The 25,405-nt window shown below is 38.0% G+C and overlaps 1 protein-coding gene across 5 annotated transcripts in view; it reads left to right on the top strand.

Annotated features, from left to right (window-relative positions):
- Positions 1–25,405, top strand: part of lrba (LPS-responsive vesicle trafficking, beach and anchor containing) — a 283,083-nt gene that overhangs the window by 122,746 nt on the left and 134,932 nt on the right. For 3 of the 5 annotated variants that reach the window (XM_088342023.1, XM_088342024.1, XM_088342022.1), the window contains exons 37-38: positions 16,347–16,471; positions 16,584–16,598. In XM_088342023.1, the coding sequence (XP_088198149.1) occupies positions 16,347–16,471; positions 16,584–16,598 (140 nt within the window). The remainder of the gene's footprint in view (positions 1–16,346; positions 16,472–16,583; positions 16,599–25,405) is intronic. The other 2 variants (XM_088342026.1, XM_088342025.1) reach the window with 1 other exon arrangement.

Genomic DNA, 25,405 nt, shown 5'->3' with positions numbered 1-25,405 from the left:
GTGGTGACCCATGTTTCAGGAATGATCAGATGTCAGACTGGCTGCTCTGTATGCCAATCAAGTGACATATTTTAAAGTGACGAGATGTTGGGCTTTAATTTGTTGATGATATGTGCTCCCAGACGGTGTCCTGCAAGTGCAAAGGAGTATTGGCAGGCTGCTCTTGCATTTCACGATTCTCGTGTCGCACTGCTCTCGCGTTGCTGCGGAGCTACAGCCATGCAGTGGCTATACTGTTCTCGTGTTTTGACTGTGCGATGATCATTTAATGAACCTTTATTCCAACCAAATGAACAAAGAGTGCTTAGAGACTGGCCTAAGATGTTAATGTATCGGAACAATAGTGCAATGAAAAATAGTGCATTGACATTTAGTAACATTTCCAAAATAGACAAACAAGATATGAATACTATTTTTTTCTATATATTTTTTTCTCTGTTTCGCGCTATTGTGTCCTTATCTAGGGTCAGGATAGCCCTGTGGAAGAAACTGTCTCATGTTAGTCTTTGTTTCGTCAAACTCAAGTCACAGTCACGAACGGGAATAGCTACTTGAAAATTTCAAAAAACTGAGAAACAGAGCAAAAAAAAGTATTGTTATGAAAACATGGAATCTTGTGCCGTTTTTATCTTACAAGCTCTAACCTTAAGCCTATCAAATACTATTAGAAAACAAACACTTCTTCCTTCAAAGTATCCACTTTGTTCGGATTCAGCTATTTGAAAAAATAAATATGCAATTTAGAAAAGGATTTTATAATCTTAGTAATTTTCGAGTGAAGAGAATTCCATATTTTTCATTCATAACAGAGCTTGTTATTTATCCAGAAAAACACATTCTACTCGCCAGTAAGCTCATTTTCCAGACCTTCCTCTTGACAGTGCGCAAGCCCCAGTAAAGGACAGTCCTGCTCTCATCACAAGACAAATGCGTGCATGAAAAGCACCAGCAGCTAGATGAATCTCTTTGAGGACGCTGCTCTTTTCCAGACTTAAATCACAATCATAATACATAATTGTGAATGTATCGCACGCGTCCATTCCGAGGTCTGCACTTTGTCTTAAGTCGCCCCTTTTGCGTGGAAGTTTTTTTTCTTTTGTGCTACTGGTACAGGACTGAAAAAGGAAATGGGAATTTTGCGTGTCAATGAAGACTATGAGTGTTTATTGTACAAGTGCCCTAGGAAGATGCGTGACATGACACGGGCAGGAAGATGTAAAGAGGATGGATGAAAGGCGTAAGGATAAAAGGCGGAGTAAAATATACTTCTAAAGTGGAGATAAAGACAACATCCTTTCCTCTAGTTGTAGCCAAGGCACACATCTTTGTGTAAAAAGTCGATTGTGTCTGCTAGCGTCAGAAGAGGGTACGTAAGTAACAGCTGGAAAGTGAATAAATATTTTCTTATTTAGGGTTACTTGAAATTATGTGCTACAGTGGCATGCATGTTTAATGGCTGTGCGTGTTTATGAGAAGAAACACTCAAACCAGATGTTTTTCATAAAAGTCTGGTCTAATTAAACCTTACAATTTGAACCCGTAATATTTCTTGAAGCCAATGTCGGAATTAGGAGTAATCTGTAGCAAACCAAAAAAAATGTTTGTTACTATCGTTGTTAAAGGCCCAAATCCCCACATTAAATGTGACCCTCAAACTAGCTGTATTAGCTTATATCTAGCCATGGTATATATTCAACTTGAGGAGAACATCACATGGCACACCAACAATAAAATGTCACATATTGTATGAAAGGATTAAACTTATTTGATCCAATCAGTTTATCATTATACTGGCAAACCTTAATATCGTGACACATTATTTAACTATCTAATGAAAGAGCATTTTCTCAATGGTAGTATCATAAGATATGCCAGTTCATAAATCAGACAGATTTACAAATACGTCTCGAGATGAGCCGTTCCTTTGGCATGTGGAAAATTTGTACATGCCAGAAATTACATGACAGAAATAATTAACACTTGTTGGGGGTCCAAAGACTGTTTTTGCTATTCCCAGTTAAAACTTGCTCACATATCAAACAAAATACAATCTGACATTGTGTTTCAAAGAACATATCCTCTGCTGTCCTTGGGCTCACTTGTAATCGTTCAAATTGTAAACGGGTCAACAAATAGCATCTAAAGCAGGTTGCTCTGTTGTAATCAATTCAACAATTAACTTTTTTCGCAGAGTAAGATAATACGCAGATTAAATCAAATAATACATACCTACTAAGCCACAATGTTATTTAAGCGCAGGTCGAAAAAGTGGAAAGACTGCAGAATAGAAGAGTTTCTGGCACCGTGAGTAAATATCGTGTCAACGAGTACGATATTAAGCAGATGAAACAATACTTACAAGCAACAGTTCCACTTTTATACCTGAGTGTCAATAATGCAGTCAAAAGACAGAAAGAGAAACCAGAATGTCAAAAAAATACTATATAGGCTCTTACATAAGTAACCATATACATATTAATCTGCGACATTATTGACACAGAGGTGACTGAGTTGAGAGACTTAATGCAGAGCAAAATGCGCTATCCAATTCAGTGTTTCTGGCACCATGAGTAAAAAGTGTCACAGAGTAAGATGAAATGAAGTTGAAATCAAATATTACTTACAGGATTTTTTTTAATCTACTGTCTTTTCTCATGGTGTCTGCTTGATTGTAAATAGTAAGAAAAATAGCAAACAAAACACATTCTATGTATTTGATTCAATGCCATCATTGGCTATAGTGTTAAAGGGCCATTTTCGGAACTCATTGTTAACAGAGGATCCCATTTGCATTATCTATCGTGTAACCGTTTAAAAAAAGCTAATGTCTCTTACTTTGTTTAAAAACAAATGTAAACACTAACTGTACCTCACACTGAGCAGTATCAGCTGTTGTCGTCCCACAGCTCTCCTGTCATCCAACTACTTCAGAAACAATTGGTCTTCACTGTGATCCATCATAAACATCCATTATAGGAAAATGTAAGCAAGGTTCCCTAGTTATGGACGTGGATATCATGGGACCTTTTAGTTCGCTACTTCACATATTGGCCATGTGTTCTGCATTCATATTAGCTAAATATTTCCCCAGATATCATTTGACGGTACTGTAGTAATTTGTAAAACTAAATTAAAATAAATTTATACAGTACTTTTATTAGTTAACCATATGCAGGACCCTGTGAAAAGGGTTTGTTCCTTGATTTCAGTGTATAATAGAGTATTTAATTGTGTAATAAATGCAGAAAAATAAACGTTCTTTAGGACCATAAGCCCCATGATAAACGGGGGATTACTGCACTGAATTATAGGATGAAAATAATGTTTCCTATTTAAAATGACAGCGAGTGTCCTGTCGTGCGACCAAGCATGTAAATGCGTGTTACAATATAGCTCCAAACGCTAACATTTACCTCTGCTGTGTATACAGTACAGTGGTCTGTTTGAAGGGGGGGGCTGTTGTCACGCAGCAGCATATTGACAGCTGAGCTTGTCCATACGTTAACACGCCTGAAAAGCTGCGAAGCAGATGTAAACTTTTGCTAAATCAGTTTTTAAGGTGAAGTTCAACAGCTACCTGATGATGACGTTCTTTCATTGGATTTTAAGGTCAAATGAGCGTGTCATTGGTAAATGACACTGTTCTTTTTCTTTTTTCCCATTTTACCTTTGGGTAATATTGTTTATTCAATACTTTATTTAATGTTGTTCTTATAACTTCTAAATTTAGAAATGAATGTTAGAGAATGAAGGAAACATAGGCGTCCTGAAAGATATGAATAAACACAAAGTCGCTAGGCTGGCCTGGGAATCCCTCCGGATCCCGTCGGATGAGCTGGAAGAAGTGGCTGGGGATAGGGAGGTGTGGGCTTCCCTGTTAAGGCTTCTGCCCCACGACCCCACCCCGGATAAGCGGACGATAATGGATGGATGGATGGATGGAAGTCTGATGTATCATCACATACATCAGAGTTGTTTCCCTTGTTATACTTTTTTGCATCTATTTATATATTTCAATACGGGCGTCTTTTGTCCATTCTTTAACGTTTTTCTGGTACTGTGAATGAAGATATTTTGATTACGAGATAAAATCTGAATCTTTTTGGTTTGACATCTGTATCACTGTCCAGTGGTTAGGTTTTTGCTCTCATTGCTGCAACACTTGATTGATTCAGGTTGCTTGCAATGTGATTTTGGTCAGCAAAATGTTTCAACTAATTAATTATTGCACTCATCCATACCCAAAATGCACAACGGTTATACACCAATAAAAACAGAAGCTCTTAATGTAGGTTTAATTACATGCACCTTATAGTCCAGCGCACCTTATTGTGTGGAAATATATAATTCAGTCATTTGTAATGCCTGTAATTACAATACAAACGCTGTTTGAATAATGCTAGTTTATGTAATCCTGCTTATATTTAAATCGAGGTTGCAGAAAATATTTGTCTTTTATTAGGGGACAAAACGTTCAAAAGTATTTTCTTTCATTTTAACGGGCAGAGTTTCAAACTGAGAGTTTTAAAACGGCAAATGAAACGTCATGGATCAATTTACAAGGGGTACGAGCCTTAACAGTACTCCTCAATCATGATTTTCATTCTTCTTCAACGCGGTCTTCTTAACAGTTCTGCAATGTCTCATTGGGCGCCATGAAAGATGGCTGCTTTCGCCTGGACATAGGGTTGCAACTCCCAGATTTACGAGTTTCATATACCCTTAAGAAAGTATATGGCCAAGGTCAAGATAGAAGGTGGGCTGATCAATATCTGAATGAAAAAGCATTGAGGAGTCTCACCCCCTCTACTTTCTTGCCAGGTGCAATATGTGGCGCGAATCGATTGTCAGGGGCCAGTAGTTAGTCAAAGGCTATCTCCTTTGACTAACACCTTCACCACCTCCCCTTGGCCCTGATAGATTTGTACACTCAAACAGAGCTGTAATTACACACAGGCGCCAGTAGGTCATTTATTTTGACGCTTTGGCTCTTTGATCCCCCTAAAACTGGGCTTTATCTTGAGAATCCAGTACTTCCTGTTTTTGGCAAAGAACACACACTTTCAGAAACTGTAACGTTTCTTTCACTTTCATTTGCTTTAGCTTGTTTTTTTTAAACAAAAATGAAGCTTTTTTTGTTTCAAAGAATGGCATTTTATTTAGTGACTAGATTTTTTTCTTTTATCAGTGATGTACCTAAATTTCCCATTTTTTCCAATTTTAGGAACCATTAGCATTTATGAGATGTGTAGTGGTTTGTGCTTAAATCTTGCTCAACCTATTGCTTTTTATGGTCATTTTTATTACTGTATGTTCCACACAATAAGGCATAGCAGACTATAAGGCGCATGAAATTAAAACTACAGTAAGGGCTAGGGTTGCACAAAAAATAAGTACCGTATTTGTGGATGGATTAATCATTCGAAATATATCACTGATCAAAATTTGCAAAACTTTGAATGCGACGGGATTTGAACCTGGATTGCAACAGGCAGAGCAACGTGCCCTATCCACTAGAACCCTATGGATAAAGACGACCCACAAAAAGGCAATAGGTTTTCTTATCACATGCGGGGGGAAATCTCTTTTGTGTACCTGCTGATGAATTAGACTTTGAAGGATATTAAATAAATACATCGTACATTTTATGTTGGTGTAGTGTTTATAGTTTACGATGTCACTAAATAATTTTAATATTTGGCTGCATATTCAACAACGTTTGTGTCTTACAATGCTTGGATTTAGCTGCGAAAATGTGAAACAACATTTTCTACCTATTTCAAATAAGTTTTCATTTTCTCCATTCTCATTCTTAACATTCGTATCTGACACAGTGACTAAAAATAAATGGCGTATGAAGTCGTTAGGTATTATCTCATTATCACACTAAGTCCCTAGCAGCCTGGTGGTTAGGATTTGGCGCTCTCACCGTTGCTATCTGGGTTTGATCCCAATTGCCACCATTGTTATTTAATTGGGGTCAACAATAGTTATGAACTGATAAATAATTGCACAAATATTGTAATTGACGAATATGCTCTTTCCATTTTTAGCTGTATATAAGGAGCACCGGATTATAAGGTGCACATTCAAATTTCGCGCAAATTTGCAGTTTCAGGTGTGCCTTATAGTCTGGAAAGTACGGTATTTAGTTTTGTTCAAGGACCTACACTTAAAACAATATATAAACAATACAGCAATCTTGTATAGTCTTGCTTTTATCTCTCGCAGTGAATTTTTCCATTCTAACCTTGAGCTCCTCACGGTTTTTTTTGTCTTTTCGGGGTGTGACGGACACGCAGGGCTGCACTGTCAGATTTGTCAACACTATTCAAGAGCATCTCTGAAAGCTGGAGGTCAGGGGATTATTAAAATGGGCCAGTAATGGCAGAATTATGCAACCCGAGTCCAGCGAATGCCCCTCATTACCTGGCAGCGGCGGTGATAAATGACCGTAACGGCCTTTTGTCAAAAACACGGAGGAAAAGATGTGGCGTTTCATCAAAAATACAGATGGTTCCACTTTTGCGCTGTCTGTATTTACAAATAATTGTCACCTTTTTTTACAGGGTTGAATAGCACGATGTTTTGACGACTCGAGTGTTTTAAACACCACTGTTTTTATTCATGATCAAATGGCCATGATAGTTTGTGTGCATTTTTGACACTTAATTTTTACTGAGTGTAATTGCTGCTAATTGTAAAGGTACGCATTAGGCGGTTGATAATTAAGGCTCCATTTGCATCCTTTCATTTAGTGTCAGCATGTATGCAGCCCATGCCTCCCACCCTGGGGAGCCCTTTGATCTGCACAAGCTGCTAGGGGGGAACATTATTGCATCTTGTTTTAGTCCAGAGTGCTTTTTTAAAGCTTTTGGTCGAATTAGATTTGATTGGCAGGAGTGGCTGATATTAATGTAATGCAGTATGTCCAAACATATGCAGAAGCAATTATGTAAATGTATTATTTTGCGCAGGTATTTGACCATTTCATACAAAAATAATTTCAGCGAAACTACCAATAAATACCTAATTGTTTTTAAATTAAATTTGGTTCGAGTGGGTTATGTTCGTTTTCACACTGATCAAAGGATAAGTACAAGTAGCATCCGATAAGGACGGCCTGACTTAAATCCACCCATACTAACAACCATATCTATATCCTGCTGATGCTTGTTTTTTAGCAGATGCTATTTCTTTCAGCAAATCCTCATTCTTTCCAGCAGATGCGTAATTTTTCAAGCAGAAGCTTCTTTTTAATTCAGGTTCTGGCAGCGAGCAACAACCTGGCTGTACTTACGACAATTTTTGCAGCCAGACAGCACAGCATTCTACCATTATACTCTGTAATTGGATAGTCTCGGCAGCAGATGGCGTCATTGTAACAGATTTAAGACTGGTTGGTCGGGACTGATTTTGGTAGCAGATGTTTCTGATATGATTAAACACTTAAAACTTTCCTAATATTCTGAAATCGCGCAATATAATCCAATGTAAATCTGGTTTAAATCTAATCTAATCAAAACTATAAATTCTGACTTTTGTGTGTTTGTGCGTGCATGCGTGCCAGACTTATAGGCTCCAAAACTGTTTGCATATTTGTATTTTAACTTTCGCGAGTGTCTTTAGCTAAGTTTCGTTTCAAAGCAACCTTAATAAATACCAAGAAAATCGATAAACACCTGCTTTCGTGTACACGGGGCTCTGGATCTGCATCTGGCTCTTTGGTGCTCCCTAGTGGCTCCCTGGCGCTTTTTCAACAAACCACACCACCAACAACTTACTCAAGTAGAATGCCTGGCAACGCCGGGCTATCATGCTTGTATCATTAAAGAAGCATTGCGAAAAAACGAAGTTAAAATAAATCAAAAGGATTGTATAAGAAATTGGCACTTTTAATATACATATTTTTTTTAAATCGCTGACACGACTAATACAAAGTAAATCTTTTATGATGTTGAATAACTCTAGTATTTGAAAAGCAACCCAAAGTTCAATTTGAAGAAAGAAAATGTAATGTATTTCTCACTTTACCCCATTTGGTCAATGGAGGACCCTGTCATACCTCATAAAAAGGGCACCGGCAATGATGATTGGACAAGTAACTACCAGAAATGGCAATATAAGGTTTATCTAAACAAAGTAGGACCCCTGTGATGGTTTCAGTAAATGGCAAGCAGTGTCATTTGCAAGCCAGATAGCATTTCTGTGACCCTCGCGTTACCTCATCTGTTAAACATTAGTGAAGGTGAATTAACATACACACATGTAGATGCTCCCTTTGGAGAGGCACAGAGGAAAATCACCCGGCTGGGACTTAATCACAGCAAACAATCTCAGGCGGAAATATGTTTGCCCCCTTTTTTTTCTTTCCTAATCGAATGTGCCGACGATTCGCCAGGGCAAGGGCTCTTTGTCAAAAGACCGTGGCAGTGATCGCCCTATGACAAATCCTCAATCTCGCAGTTTCTACCCAACACGCACTTTATGCAAATGGTGGAAAAAAATGATCCCTGGCGCTGCACGGCGGCGGCATTTGAGCAATTTGAGTGGGGCCACCAATAGCAAGCGCCATTAATGTCAAATAAGGGGGCCAGGAAAACCTCGCCTCTCATTGACCGTACAACCAAATTAATTTAGTGGAAAAGGTTATGTATGACTGTTTGTGCCCAAGTGCAGTCACTTGTGGTGATATATGAAAGCGCCTTCGCTCACTCGATGCGAGAAAGGTCATCTCGTATCATTTACATAGCGACGGCATTTGCCGTACTCACTCACACGTTAAGGTATAGGAAAAATATATCATGCTGTTTATAAGTGCATTTTTCTTAGACCCAGCGAAATGAAAAAGCAGAGTGTTTTTTTGGCCAGCCATTTGTTTTGTTGTAAAAAAGAAGCATTTGTGACAATGTAAGAATCAATTGTGAGTAAAAACAAAAGCAAAAATCAGATGTGCTGCATAAAGTTTGCTGGTTGTTTGTTCATTTAAAGAAAATCTTTAAACTCAAGCAAATGTACCGCATTTTAATAAATTTCCATAGTAGATAATCTCATCAAAAATAAAAATACATCTTAGCAAATTTGAATATTCAGAAATCTATTCCCATCTTATCTAATTTTTTCTAATCTATTACACTCAGAACAAAACCCAAGTACCTAAAGCTTTAAACTTCCTGTATTGTGATGTGGCTGCAGTTGGTGGAATGGAGTGCGAGGTATTGCACAGAGTGAATCAAGGAAGCAAAGTTTTGGGTGCTCTGAGGAGAGTGATGAGCAACAAAAGTATGAGTATGGATGTTAAGAGGGGGCTGTATGAGAGTGTGATTGTGCCGAGTGTGTTGTATGGTGCAGAGACTTGAAGCCTGAACGCAGATTTGAGAAGGAAATTCAATGTTTTTGAGATGAAGTGTTTGAGGAGTATGTTAGGAGTGACAAGATTGGATAGATTGAGAAATGAAATTGTGAGAACTGGAGTAGTCGTGGAACTGAGCAAGCGTGTGGATAAGAGAGTACTTGGTTGGTTTGGACACATAGAGAGGATCTACAGAGCAGAAGTAAATGGAAGGGGACTATGAGGAAGGCCGCGATTGACGTGGATAGATGGTGGTATGAGTGCACTGCAGGGAAGGGGTCTAAATATTGTGGAAGCTGGAGCTCTTGTTAGTGATAGGAATGAGTGGAGAGGTGTTGTAAAAGGATAGTGGGATGCTTAGACGCGTTCTAAGCGATGGGCAGGGCACCTGTATGATGCGGCAGGGGTAAACCAGTAAAAGCTGTCGGGCCCTGCTGTTGAAGAGAAGAGTGTGTTGTGGCGCCCTGACCCGAGTGACATGGCCGCTTTCTTGTGTCCCGTTTCATTGAGGGACGAAAGCATGATCAACTTGGGTGCCGAGGTGCTTAACTTGTTTGAGTGTTTGCGCGTTTGGGTTGGCCTTGGTAAATTTTTTTGTATTTTTTGCTATTTTTTTCCTTTTTTCTTTTCCTTGTTTTTGTAGAACTGTTTGTCTTGCTGTCGGTCACCCCTCTTGAGGGATATGACCAAGGTACATAGACAGATAAATAGATTACAGTCAGGGAAGGGAATTCTAAAAGAAATTACCTTAGGTCTAGGTATAAAATTATGTGCTAATACAAATCGTGAGGGTAGTCTCTAAGATTCAAATATATCATCCATTTTGGATTGAAGCAGTAACTTTGTTGAAAAATTCTGAGCAAAGTAAGCTCAAATCTGCCAGCTATTTTATCCAACCAGTTGACCGAGAACTTATTAGGTTTTTGAACTTAGCGTTAACGTTCTTATAGATCCTTGTGCTCTGATTTTTTTAACGATAATTAACTTACATCCTTATCATGTATGTCTACAAAACAAACCGATACGAAGGTGTTTCTTTGAAGCGATTGCACAGTATGTGCTACTGTGGCTACAAATGTAATGATCTGTGTCAGGTTTCTTTACTGGCGGTCAATTTTATCTCTGTGCAAGTATGCATTGATTAAATCTGAGCATCCGGAAAAAAGACACAATCTTGCTGTGGTTTATTATTACGCTCCTTCTTCTGTGGTGGATTTTTGTGTAGCTAGTCACTTTTCATCCTAAAACCCCGTGCCTTGTAATGTGCAATTTTTTACATCAGTGCTAAGACTGCATAAATCAGGCTCTTTTATTGCTGTATTTATACCAGCGACTAAACAAGAAAGAAATCCAGATGCTTCTTTATGAGGACACTAATTAGTAATTACACAAAAGTGGTGCGCCTGATCCGCCGTACGTCGGCCCCTCTTTTGTTATTTTAATTGTTGTTATTTTGAGGTGCAGCGGCGGTAGTAAATTGTGCCAAGGACGCGCCCGAGCAGGATGAACGAGCACTGAATAATTTATCCCCTTTGCAGAAGCGTAAGCGGCCGAGGCATCTTTCATGTGCCGCCATCATTAGGAACCCCATTGTCACCCCCTTCTCGCCCAACACTGGCAGAGGTTGTCCAGCGCCCCTTCTCCAATACTTTCCCATCCTTTCTATGACTAATTACACTGTCTCACTTCGTCCTCCCAATGGATTAATGTGCTTTGTATGAAGCGCGTATAAGACAGCGCCTCCATTTAAGAGACGAGAGATATGTTGTGTCCTGATCCAGAGCTCAATAATTATTTTCGTTGCACAAATACCATCGGAGGCAGAATGATGAAGTGCTAGCACTATCGTAGACAAACACTGCTGGGAGACACTTGAGAGGTTCAATACCCCAAAAAGTTACCTGCAGTACAACCAGACTGGTTGCATGTTGCAGGGGTGCCTTGAAGTACGAAATTAACAATTTAAAGGAACAGTAATCCCTTGATACTTGTCAGATTTTCACCTTGTATTGTGTTCTGCATTCTGATTAGCTAAACAGTCACCCCGCCCCTTTTCTTCTTGTTTCTGCCTGCACAGCAATGATCTCGCAGTCTGAATTGTACGCGTTCAATCCATAAAACAAACAGCTTGATGAACCTACTGTTCATTATGTAGGCACAAATCTTTTTCAACTTGGTTTCTCTAAAAGCCTACTTGTCAACAAAACGATCTGGATGCTTCCCATTTCCAATAAACATGGACTTATTGACCCGCTACACTTGCTCTGGAGCCACACCCAGCTCTTTGGCGCTCCCTAAAAGATTGTTCTTAAAATTAAAATTTGACAGTACAAAAAAAGTTTATAAAGTACATTACTTTCATTTTATTAAGCAAAGATTTGAGCCTCCAATTTGGGTTTGTTCTTTGATTTTAATGTATAATAGAGTTCTTCATAAATAAATAAATAAAGGTTTGAACTTCTCTGGTTTTAACTATCATGAAACCTCTTTGGAACGCAACCTCCTCGAAAAACGAGGGACAACTGTTTACCAAATGCAAATGTCGAATAGTGGCAGTGTACAAAAATAGCAACACTCTGGCTAGTTGTGCACAACTTTAAGAAAAATAGAGCATTGCTTTACTCACCAAGAAAAACGTAGTTGCCCACCAAAACCCAAATATCTAGTTACATGGTTGGGTAAAAGGTTGATTTTGTAAGGAGTGAGGGTCTATTGTTCATTTTGATGGATTAAATGAAATTGTATTAGCAAAAGTATGGATGTGCAATCAAGTTTATAAACATTTTGGTTCACATGGTTTTTGAAAATATATCAGGGGTGTCCAAACCTCTTTTCAGAAAGCGGGCCAGATTTGTTATGTTGAAAATGTGGGAGGGCAGACTATTCAGAATGGCATTCTTTGAACAGTATTTAATAAATTCACCCTCCATCAAAGGTATGTAGTGATTGGCAATCAGAGTCCAGTTGCTGCACCTTTTTACAGCGTTCGTTTCCACAAAGTTTTTTGTAGTCTGCATGTTTTGTCTGGCAGTGCCTCTTGATATTATATTCTTTGAAAGTAGCCACAGTTTCTTGGCAAATTAGGCAGACCGTTGTCTCAGATTAAAGTGAAAACATACTCCAATTACCACTTGTCCTGGAAGTGGCGGCCCTCATAGTCAACTTTGCTTTTTTTTTTTTTTAAATATAAAGTCGTCAAATGGGTGGGCTTAAATTCTCACAGAAAGCCAAGAGACCCCAAGTTGGCCAAATGGCTAATCCCATCATCTTGTGAAATGGCAATTTATTTTATTTTTTTTGTTGGTACAAATGTATATTGTAGTGCAGTCAACATTACCAGCACTACCATAACTTAACTAATTACTATATTAGGCTTTTTTTAGGATATAGACCTCTTACAATGCATATTTGTTAAACAGTAAACATATAGAAATGTATAATTAAGGGATATATGAGCTGGATTTATCATATCCCCTCTTTTTAAGTATCAGAGCTGGGCTGTGTATCTGTATTGGTTCCAAATTGACTCTGACTCAATGCTCAAAAAAACCTGATGGGGACAGGACATACCAAAAAGGAACAAACAATTCTGTTGGTCATAAAATATTTTAGAATCATTTGGAAAAACTTATTTTCATTCAAATGCTTACCATGAATATTCACAGTTTAAAAGCACTTGGGAGCACAACCAGTGGCGCAACAACTTGTGTAATATTGCTAAAAGGTATGTGAAAACTTGCTAAAATGAATTTGAACTTAAACGTTGATTTTGATTCCTTAACGTTTACAGCATTATACTATGCGGGGATACTGGATATAGCAGCTTAGTGAATTTGATTGCAACAATAAATGTTGCATAAACAGATAAATTATTGACTATCGGTTAATCTATATCAGGATTGTTTCTAATATACCCGGTGTCTTTTAGTGTTTTAAAAAAATGCACATTCAGATTATTTGGTCTAGGACATAATTTTGCCATTCTAAAGTATTCAAACGAGAAATATATTCAAACAATTCACGATGAAAGGTAAAGGCATTGTCTCTGATTTTAACTTTAATTTTACCAATATAATCCTAAATCGAAATATTTTGCTATTCAATTGTTTGAATGGGACGGCATAATAATTTTGAACTTCCTGACTCTCTGGTGGGAGGAACTTGGTTATACCGCGAATTGGTCGCCAGTCGATTATGTATGGTGGAATGTACCCTTTATTTATTGTTGACTTGTATCTAATTTGAGTTTTTTAACAACAAAAAGGTGCACCTTACCAAAGGGTACAGTCTCAAATATGTGTGCCATTGTTGGATTGAACACACAGATAAGGCACTCCTGATAATAGAGTTTGTGATTTATATACAATCAATGCCATCACACTTCACTTCCTTTAACGTTCTCATGGTGTTTGCTAGTACGTCCGCCCTACAGCAACACACAACAAGCATGCAATCGTGTGTATTTGAAAATAAAGTAGAACCAATGCTATGTCTACCTTACTACAACACACACAAGCATACAATTGTAAAATTCAAGTTTGGAAACCTTTTTTTTCTTTTACTCGTTCATCATCAATGGGCCTGGGCATGATACAACACACGGATAAAACGAGCACAAAAATAGAGCAGGGACAATTTATTTTCCCTGGTAATTGTCTTTAACCCTGGAAAACCCACGGGTCATCATTTTACAAAGAAAATCGCGGTTCTTGGGTTCTCCAGGGTTAATGTAACCCCCCCAAAGTCCCTTTCCTCTGTTTCTGAATTGTAGAGCTGTGTCAAGTGTGCCAAGTTCATTTTCCTGATCACTTTCATGTGGCTCCTCCGAATTTGAACAACAGTATAAGCAGACCTGTTAGCCCAAGCATCCATAATCTGCCTGGAATGATATGAAGCTCAGAGTTAATTTGCTTAACTTGATTGGTCCCATTTTCAGAGATGCTTTAGGTTGTGATGATCAGGGGACCATTCCAGATGGCAACATCTGTTACGCAACATCTTTTCCCAATCTCACTGCGACATTAAAGGTTTTCTGCAGATATGTACGTGACAAGTAACACACACTTAAAGAAGGAAACTTGCTGATGCAGAAGATATTGTGTAAAAATACTGTCGTGATTGCAACACCGGCGCTTATGTATGTGGCACCAGCGGCCAAAACAAATTGCCGGCCATCAGTGGTGACACTCACAGATGGCGTCAGGCATGGAGGCACAGTTTGATTGTAGTGCGTGGAATTAAGAGAACATAATGCACATAGTTTCATTTACAATCAACGCCCACATTTCCCCCTTTTACGTTCCTATGGTGTCCTCTACTGTGGTTGCTCTTCAACAACACACACACACACAGGGCACATCATTTTTTTCAATGAAAATGTTTAAATTTTAGATGCGCCTTATAGAAAATTATGGTTAACCTTGTAAATGATCTCTTATTTAACATTTTAGCCTGAGCAGAGGTCTTGATAGGTGTTTCCAATCAAATTATGCCTATTTAAGTTTCCCTTTTTACATACTAAAGAGATGTCTTTGCTTTAAGAGGCCAGCTTTACAAAAACTGTCGTCATTTTCTCCCGTAAAGCTTTTACAGGCTACAGTGTGATCATAGGAATTAGAGAGGAAGATTTGTGACAGGCCCTGATCTTCAGAATAAAGTACTCTGGAGTTATTCCACCAGCCGCCGCACAGTCAAAACTATAAAACATCTCCTTGTGCACTCCAATCGACACACACAACTTGTTTGCAAATTGTTTTTTTCTATAATTGTGATGGAGAAGTCAGACATCTGGAGGGAGTGAAAAAATAGTTAAAGCATCATTCAATATTATTTAAGTGGGATAATTAGTCACCTCTTCTTTAAGGAGGCAGTTTGGCCAAAATGTTCAAATTGACTTTTTATCTGACTGTATTAATTCAACCACAAAGTACATTCAATACAGCAGTCTCTACACAGATGTTGCGTGCTGCCTCCACTCCTAACATGCGCCCAAACTCCCCCCCGCCGTACCCTAAACCCCAAAATAAATTAAAAAATAGCATACTACTATTAGGATTCCTATCTGCGTTTTGGCTAAGAGTAAAACCCAAGTTGGTTTTCGTGTCCATCTTTATGGGACACTTTACATCTTGTGTCAAACTCGTGCACCACGGGCCAAATAGGGCCATTATATGTCACCAAAGCTAAGCGCCAATCCCAAAGTTGTATTTGATGATTAGTATTAATAAATAACAGAAAATTGTGGAAACCTATCCCATTGACAAAAGTTCCAGATGAGAAAGAGAGAGAGAGACTCTCACCGCGATTCAAGGAGGAAATCTGAGCAGGTGTCCAGTCAAAATACAGTATGAAAGATGCTACGATATGAATTAGACATTCGGCATCCAAGATCTCGAGGGATGCTGGCTAATGGACAAGAATTTTGGCTTTCCAAATCATTTTTTGGTGTTTGAGAAAGCATTCGCTGTTTTTTGTTTTTTTTAATTTTAATTGCATAGCCAATCTGCTCGTGACTGCCTGAAACATTTCTCAATGGTGTGGGAAGCATCCGTTGGATTTTTTGGATCATTTTTGTAATGTTAAAAAAATTTACTTACAAAGGAGTGAACCAGTGATATCTGAAGTGCGAAGCAGCGAGGGGGTTTTGGTGTGTGTGTATATATATATATATATATATATATATATATATATATATATATATAAACCTGAACTGCTAAACATACTTCTATATAACCATTTAGAAAGGCATGGAAGATGCACTTAGTTCTATCAAAAAAATCTGTTCTCTAGCTATTCGTGAGCTGGTACAGAATGTTCCACGGACAGAAAACTGGTCTGACTGGCAACCGGCGATCTTATTAGGTTTTTCGCAAAAAGTGACACAATAGCGGCTTTATGGAGGCCGACTCAGGCACTGTTGCCCAGGCTGGGCCGTAGCACGCTGGCCGGGTAATTGCTAACACGTGTGCTTGTACCTCTCGCTGTCTCGCTCCAGCCGGCCCAGGGAGTTCTGGCGCCTTGACTATTGGGAGGACGACTTAAGACGGCGACGTCGCTTCATCAGGAACCCCTTCGGATCCACCCACTCGGAGGCCGCGCTCAAGGCCGCAGCTGAACACGGTGAGTTAACTTGCTGCTAACTCTTAGTGACAGATAACATATTGATTTCACTTGTTACCTTAACCACAACAGGTTTTAAAATGTGTATTTATCTTTTTTTGTTGCAAAACAGTGCCTGGTATCACTGGTAAGTAATATTTATGTTCTTTTTCTACTTAATATGTATAACACGGACATAGTCTGCCTCAAACTAGCCCATTTTAACACATATTCTTATGTTAAAGAAGATACTGGGTTTTTTCCTGTCATTTTTTTCAACTGGTGTTCTTTTATTTTCACTGGTGGAGGAAGAACTTCATCACCAAGCTGTAAAACTGCTCATTGTAGATGTGGGTGCAGAAAAATAACCCAAGACAAATTGTACTCAACCTGCACCTATGGCAATGTACCGCAACCTGTTCTTTACTACGTGCCAGGTTAATGTCTGACCAAGTTCACGCGCCTTGGACCAATAATAACATTAGTATAAATAAGGATATCAATAATAATAAGATTGATAATGAACCTAAATCTGCTCTGTATTCTCTTGACCACTACAGATCTAGATGACATATAAAAAGGCGTTAGATTTTATCTCATCATTACACCATTTTTTCCTATGGTACACAATGGACAATGTTCTTTTTGCCTGAACCATTTCTCATAAACCTCCGTTAAAACATTGTAAAACATGGCACCGTGAGCAAAAATAGTGTGGTGATGTGATAAAGTCTAATGCCTTTTCCTTAGTCATCCACAATCCTCAGGCGATGTCACCGCCGCAGATCCGGGTTTGATCCCCTTTGCATCCAATGCTGAGCATAAGTGGTCAGCAATAATTGTACTACCGATGCGCACCCAAACTTTGAGATTATTTTGAATAAAACAAATCTTTTTACACTAATAAATGAGGTACAGGCAAAATATAGATATTTTTTCTCTGTGTGTGTCCCCGCTGCTGAACCTCTGATCTAGGGTACAACTGCTATAACCTGGCCATACAAATTTCCTTGCAGCTTAGCTTACATTTTCTTTTAAAATGATTCTGTGACCGCATTGTTTGGCTTCTTAGAAATAGGATTGCCTTGCCTGGCTAATGCAATAGGTATTTGGTTGTGATTGGGGTATTTTTATGTGTAATAATGAAGGAATATTCCATCCCAGTGTTCCACAAATGCTGGAAAAAATCGCTGAAAAGGGTACAGGGGATAAAGGTTTTTACAAAACCAAACTCAAAAGGACAGTGTGGATTACCTGACCATTTGATGTCACTGTATTGTGTGATGCATGTATCACGCGCGGAGAAAATATTATGACAACAGCGAGCAACCTTTTAGTCGCTATCCTGATAGCATAGCCGTATTATTTCTTCCTTATGTTGCAAACTTATCACAAAAGACAGTAGAAAAGGGTCTCAATTATAATATACAAAGTCATATTTATGGGATTAAGGTGCCCAAAGAGGCTAAAAACCTTTAGCGGGTGGATGCAAAATGTTGGAGATCTATGAGGAAGACAGAAACCCCTTAAAACTACACACAAAATTCAGATTTGTGAGGGATAATGGTAGACAGAGGATATAATAATTTACAAGATTTACTTTCATTACGAAATACCACCTTTGCTGGTATTTGTTTTTGTCATATGCTAATGAGGGCACAGTGAAATGCTCAAAGTGCAAGCAAAGCGCTCTCAGTAACTTACAGACTTCTCTCACTGACAACTAAACCGACCCAACGGCAGTGCAATTAAAAATAAAACACTTACTGTAGAACGTATACGTTTGTTTAGGTTCCCATCAATCCTTTGCATGTGCTGTTGATCGTGAAGCTGCTAGCATGCTATGCTCGTCTGTGATACAAAAGGGGCAGGGCTGTTGTCTGCCTCGTGTTCTGATTGGCTGAAAAAGGCGCTGTCGGATCTATTAAGTTCCCAAAAGCCTTTCTTTCACACTTTACTGAAATGACCGCTAAACGGAAGAAGCAGAAATGTGGCGATAGGATTGGAATCCCTCACACAAAGTACTATAAAAAACAATTTAAAGTGACATGTACAAATTTCAAAAGATATTCAACCATAACTTTAAGCGTGGTTTGAATTAATTATTTTACATATATAAATAAGAATTAATGCCGCAAATAACAGAAAATTCTAAAAAAAACAAATGTCAATTGTTTTTGTCCCTATACAGTGCCTAGCGAACGTATTGGCCCTCAAATATGTTTTTGTCATATTGCTTCAAACTTTATAGCAGAAACAATTAAATTATCTTCTAGGAATCAACAACATATGACTATAATGAGGTGGAACCAAATTATTTCACCATTTTATATTATATTTACAAACAAAAACTGAAATGTATGTGTTGCAAAAGTATTGATCCCCCTGTTCTCTCAGCCAACTGACTTCAGAGGTTTCCTGATGATTTATAAATGATCGGATGTTGACCTAAACGACTAACCATAACAGAGTGCACTTTTGTGTCATTAAGTTTCAGTTTAAATGCATCTGCTCTGTAATGGGCACAGAGGGAACTGGCAGCATTATAAAAACCAAAGAATATACTGTACCTGGCAGGTTCGAGATGAAGTTGTGGAAAAGTTCAGAGCAGGAATGATATACAGGAAGCTTTTGTAACAATTACACATCTCCAGGAGCACAGTGCGAGCAGTAATATCACAATGGGGAGAGCATCAAACTACTACAAACCTACCAAGACCAGGCTGTCCCTCTAAACGTTCAGCCCAAACAAGGATAGATTTATTTAGAGAGGCCAATGATCACATTGGATGCCCTGCAGGCTTACACAGCTGAAGTGGACAATCTGTGCATAAGATAACTATTAGTTGTACTCTCCATAAATCTGCCCTTTTTGGAAGAGTGGAAAGAAGAAAACCCTTTCTGAAAGAATATCATAAAAAGGTCCAATTTGGTGTTTGCAAGAAGCCACATGAAAGAAACAAATAACATGTGTAACAAAGTGCTCTGGTCAGATGAGACCAAAATTTAACTTTTTCAGCAAAGCGTTTTGTTTGGCATCAGAGTAACAAACACCATCCCCACTGTCAAACATGGTGGTGGCAGCATCATGCTCTGGGGTTGCTTTTCATGAGCAGGGACTAAGAAGATCCTTAAAGTTAATGGGAAGGTGGATGGAGCCAAAAACGGAGCGATTCTGGCAGAAGATCTGTGGGAATATGCAAGAGACCTGAGAATGAGATGCAGGTTCACCTTCTAACAAGACAATGACCTTAAACCTAAAGCAAAACCCACACTGGAATGGTTTAAAACTAGCAATATAAAGGTGTTTGGATACCCAAGCCAAAGTCCAGACTTCAACCCTATGTGGTATAAAGTAAATGCTGTGCACAATTAATCGCCGTCAAACTTTAAGGAATTAAAGCGGTTCTGAATGCACAATTTATAAAGACATACCCACTAAAACCTACGACTGTAAATCACAGCAAAAGAAGGTTGTACAAAGTATTACCTCGAAGGGGGCTAACATTTTTGCAACACCAACTTTCAATATATTTTGTATTGCTTAGCACAATATAAACTGTTGAATAAATATGGTTTTGTTTAACGATTGTGTCTCATGTTTTTGATTCTTAAATTTTTTTTTGAGTTTTTTAGCCATAAATTTGAGTCCTTAAATATGGCAATATGTTAAAAGGTACTTGCAGGGCCAATACTTTTACAATGCACTGTAGTCATCTGACTGCATATAATTCTCCTCACATACTGTTTTTCTTTCTTTAGCTACATATTCTAGACAAAGAGGTTGCTTCTGGGTCCTAAATTCTCCTGAGCTCTATTTGGGAGGGGTAAAAAGAACTACAGTGAATGCACGGCAGGTGCGAGCTTCCTCCATCCGATTTCTGGTCAGCTTCTTTCGTGTTGTCTTCACGTCAGAGCGCATCAGCATCAGAAGTCAAAATAATGCATTACGCTACCTCCTGTTCTGGGAATATGTCATTTAAAATAGCTGACTTTTTTCCTCCCTTCCGATGTAACCTTTCGTCTTGTTTTTTCCGACCCGACATTTGTTGCGGAAACACGGCTGGAGATGAGAACGTGGAGGCCTGGTTTCCAAGCGCTGAGCGCAAAGGTCATATCTGGCTGTAATTATCTTCATCACACACAGTGGGAGGGGGCGGCGAGAAAAAGAAACGCACCCTCTCGCTTCCTATCAGAGCACAGGGATGGACCAGATTTTTTTTATTTGGAACTTGCATTTCGGCATTACGAACAACTGTCGTCATTCATGGCATGCCAAGATGGTCGCAAGACTGCCGGTAAATCACAGCCGGTTGTTTACGTCTGGAAAGTACCACCTCGCCACGACTGAAGGGGGTGGTCTCGAAGACTAATGTCTCTGTTCTGGTCGACGAAAGACTCGTTTTTGACAATTTAATTGCTGTAGCAAAAAACGTGCAAATAGTTACTTTGTTAATTGCATCTGTCAGCAGCAGTCTATGTTTAACTTGCCAATCGAAGTTTTATACATATATATATATATATATATATATATGTATATATATATATATATATATATATATAAAATTGAAATCTTTTTTTGCTGTTGGGTGGACAGTGTGTATTATTTATAAAAAATACTATAACTATAAACGTGCATTTTTTGAAAACAATTATAGGTCAAGAAATGTGCATTTATTTTACATGAGCCTCACTAATTGTCCACCATCTTGCTGCTACGCATACCCATAACCAAAAACATCGCAGAAGGCTCGGCAAAAACATACTCTGAATCTCCATAGTCTGGATTCTTCTCTGTGCTTCTTTGCACATATTTTTCACAGTTTTGTTTTCAAGTCCATGTATTAAAAATGTTTCTGTAGCCTTTATCAGTCATATTTCAACTTTGCCATGCTATTTTGCATAACATTGTATCCGCTTTAATATGATTGTGGCTTATTTAACTCTATATTTATATATAAAATCATACATTGGAAACTCACACTAATATATTCATTTTATTACAATACTTTGGTATATTTCCTCATTTTATTAATTACATTTTATTAAAAGGTGGTGTCCGTAAATTGTTGATGCCAGCTTCTGGCTGGAATCATGATTACAGCCTCTGACGAGATGTTAAGATACATCTTAGATGTGCTCGAATAAACTTTTTCAACTTTTTGGGGGTTTGGGTTGTCGTATGGACTGAATTTGAAACAGTCATTTTCTTACTTTCACCATTTTCATCCTAGAATAAAAGATGTTCTCTAGCACGTGCCCAAAATTAACTAGACACTCAATTACCCGCTACCCCCGTCTTTTATATTTACATTCTTATTTTCCTTTACTTCTTGTGTTTTACTTTTTGTCTTATTTCTTTTTTTTTCCACTTCCTCTTCTTTTTTTTTGTCATTTATTTCTTTTTCATTGGTCTTATTTGTATTTTCTTTTCTTTTCTAATATGGTGCTTTGTTGACACTTTGAGTCTCCAGATATTGTCTTCTTCCATTGTGCTTTTGTTGTGTTCCGTTGTGTACAGCGACATCTGGTGGATAAATAATACACACTTTCCCTTTAACTTTCATATTAGGGCAAACTATCATCCTAGCCGCGAGTTTATAAGAGTTTTGGGGGCGTGGACTTCAAGTGAAAAGTGTCACATTTGAAATCCATCTCTGTTTTGGAGCCCCCCATTTTTCATGCCCACTGGACTGGTGTGAACACACAGTCATGTGGTACGTATTAGGCTTCAGGGGGCACTGGTAGTAATTTCAGCACTGCTAACTAAGGAATCCACCAGGGAGACCTAATTACAGGAAGAGCATTCTAAATATCAGCCGGCTGCGCATTTTCCATGACAAGGGATTTTTTTTTGAGCAGGCGCAACTCTTCAAAGGCACACGCCGTGTGTGTGCGCGCGTGTGTGCGTGTGTGTGTGTGTGTGTGTGTGTGTGTGTGTGTGTGTGTGTTTTAAACTAAACTTGATCCACCTTTAGGTGTTGATGGAAGGCATCATAGCAATGTTTCGCCGAGTGACTGGATTAAAAAGGATGACATGCATGCACAAAAGCAACGTCATCATGTTTGTGTACGCGTCCGGTGGGAATGTTTAGCACAAAACATTTTCAGGGTTTTGCCTTCTTATAGTCGTGTTTCACTGCACGATTAATCCGTCGATCCTAGTGTGAAAACATGCCGAGCTGCACACAAGATAACAAATCCACTTTGTTTTCACATATTATGTGGATGTTAAAAGTATAAAGACCCCTATTCAAATCCCAGGCTTTTTGAGTGTACAATAAAAGAATAAAAGTAAAGAAACATCTGGTTTTTCCCCGGAATGTCAAAACAAGCAATTAGGGATGTTAAATAAAACGGTGTTTCTATACTGGTGGGTCGGGACCCGAAAGTCGATCTCGGACCTTTATTCAGTGTGTCGCGGGCGTTCGCCTCAGCAAAATAATGCTAAGGAAATGAATAACTGAGGGTCAATTACACTTCAGAACAGTAGATGGCGATACGGCCCTGCAAATACAAGTTGACATCCGCTATTTTTTACTACAGAAAAAGACTAGTACAGTTTGTTTACACATGTTGAGTATGGCCAAAGCAGATACAATGGAGACTATATGAGATATACATTTTTTCTTACATCAAGGACAACGCTACTAAAGTGGAGCGTTATGGATTCCATGAAAGATGCAGGTAATTAATCATTTAAGGGACACTGTGTAATATTTGACCATTAAATGTCGGTGTATTGTGAAGCACAACCAAAAACGACTGCTACAAAGCACTAGGAAAATCAGAGACTACGGGGACTCAGTCACCAAACCATTTTCCTACTCATTTTTTGCCAAGCCTTTCACGACCTTTTTATTTCTTTCGGATACCTGTCTGTAGCAGCAAGATGGCTTACAAAATGGTGCAGCTCATGTAAAAGAGATTCATTTTTTTCCAACAATTGGATTATTAAAAAACATAAACTCAATAATAAATGTATATAGATTTTCTATAATGAATGGAGTTGTGTTTTTTTACCATTAGGAGTCGCCAAATAATACACTTTTTTTTTTTAATTAAATTTGAACAAGTTGACATTGTTCAAGCAGAAAGCCAAATTGTGATCGTTTACAGAATTGACTTATAGTTTAGAACGATTTTATTTTTATTTTTTGAGTTAAACTGCATATTTTCTGTTACCCTCCTCGAATTCATAATAAACTCAACAAACAATAAAAGAATATAAAACTAAACATTCAAATTGTCAGATTAGGAAGTTTGGAAAGAGTTTCCTAAAAATTCCGTTTTTGTTCCAGCACATGGCCAATTTTCGGCTCTGCGACCGTTACAAACTGGATAATGGAAAGTGGATTTTTTTTCTGTATTCGAGCAGCGGCTGGTCATTAGAGTAGTATGGTAGTTGAGAAATTCTGGGATACATTTTACATTCTTGCATACCAGCAAGAGCCAGAAGGTTGTGTTCCATGCCGACAGTTTTTCAATTGTGATGTCTTTCCTTTCCTTATGCAAACAAAAAAAAACATAAGCAACCAGATCACATCCCGATGGATGGTTTCACTTCCTTGAGGCAACGATGAAATCTTAAAGAAACACTATTTAACCAAGACACGTCGCTGTCTGCTGCTAGTGCAACCAAAAGCAAGTGATACAAATCACAAGGAAAAATAGAAACTAAGTGACCATAAAGCCCCATTTTTGGGGGTACACGTAGCAGCAGAATGGAGGTTAAAACCATGTCAGCTCTCTCTAGGTGAGCCTCATGTTACGTAAACTATATATTTTTTGACCTATGAGTATTCAAAAAGACCCTTTATATGATAGTTCATGTATTTTTTTTATCATTAAAATCAATATTTTTTTTATTGATTGCTTTTTTTAACCACTAGAAGCTGCTTAACAATACACAATGCCCCTTCTACATTATTCGAGAAATACTTGGTGATATTAGCTATTTTTTCTCCAGATGGGTACATTAACAAACTTGTTTTTTCACATTGATAATTTTATTTTCATGTTTTATATTTGATTGTTTTTATTTTGTATTATTATTACCATATTTTTATTTTGTGCCTAACTCAATGACCAAAATCTCCATTTTTTTTTTCAAATATTTTTTGCAATTAATATATTGAATTTACTGCATTTTATAGGGGTTATGGTTTAAAAACCTTTCTATATCTTTTGTGTAAAAATGATATATTCAATTGTGTTAAGTTTGATTTGGTTACATTTTGTTTGTTTAAAATGAAGTTTGTCACACTATGTACATTTTTTAAAGTTTTCATTTTTTTCACATTTCAAGTAAAATCCAAAGTGTTCAACATTGAAACCATGCAACACTTGAAACAGTTACCTAAATCCTTCAAGAGTGTTTACCTTTTAATGACAAATACCTGAAGTTAACCGTCCAATTATATGCTACATGGAAAGGGAAGCCGGTGAGTTGGCAGGCTGTCACAACATCTCAGCTAATTTTCTTGTGGATTTATACTTTTTCAATGTGTGTGTCATTTAAGATTTATTGGGCTTAATGGCAACCCAGAAACATTATTTTGGACGTTGCATCCTGGAGTGGAAAATGGATGCATGTTGTTGTACTTTCAAGGGCATTTTAACAATTTATTTTCATCAGTAACAGTTTTGTTGCTACTTGATTTTCATTGTTTCTTTATGATACTACAATGGTGAGGTACTGTAGCCCCTATTAGAGCCCAAAAATGTTTTGGGGTATTTATGTGAGGGGAGAATTGTACTATTTGTCAACGAGTTGCAACACTATGATACACAATGCACAACCTCTTCACAAGACTTCAATTGCATTGTTTCGTTGCCCTTAAAGGACTCAATAGTCACTTCAAAACAAGTCACCGCTTCACAAAAAAGGTAGAACTGATTAAATGTGGATCTCCTTTACGGACAGAAATGTAAAAGGAAGAAAGATTGTGAAAA

This window comes from Urocampus carinirostris, chromosome 8 (genome assembly GCF_059441175.1).
Source record: "Urocampus carinirostris isolate Australia breed hairy pipefish chromosome 8, RoL_Ucar_1.0, whole genome shotgun sequence".
In the NCBI taxonomy this organism is placed as follows: Eukaryota; Metazoa; Chordata; class Actinopteri; order Syngnathiformes; family Syngnathidae; genus Urocampus; species Urocampus carinirostris.
The sequence above is the reverse complement of the archived record's forward strand: the minus strand, read 5'-3'. Positions and strand labels throughout refer to the sequence as shown.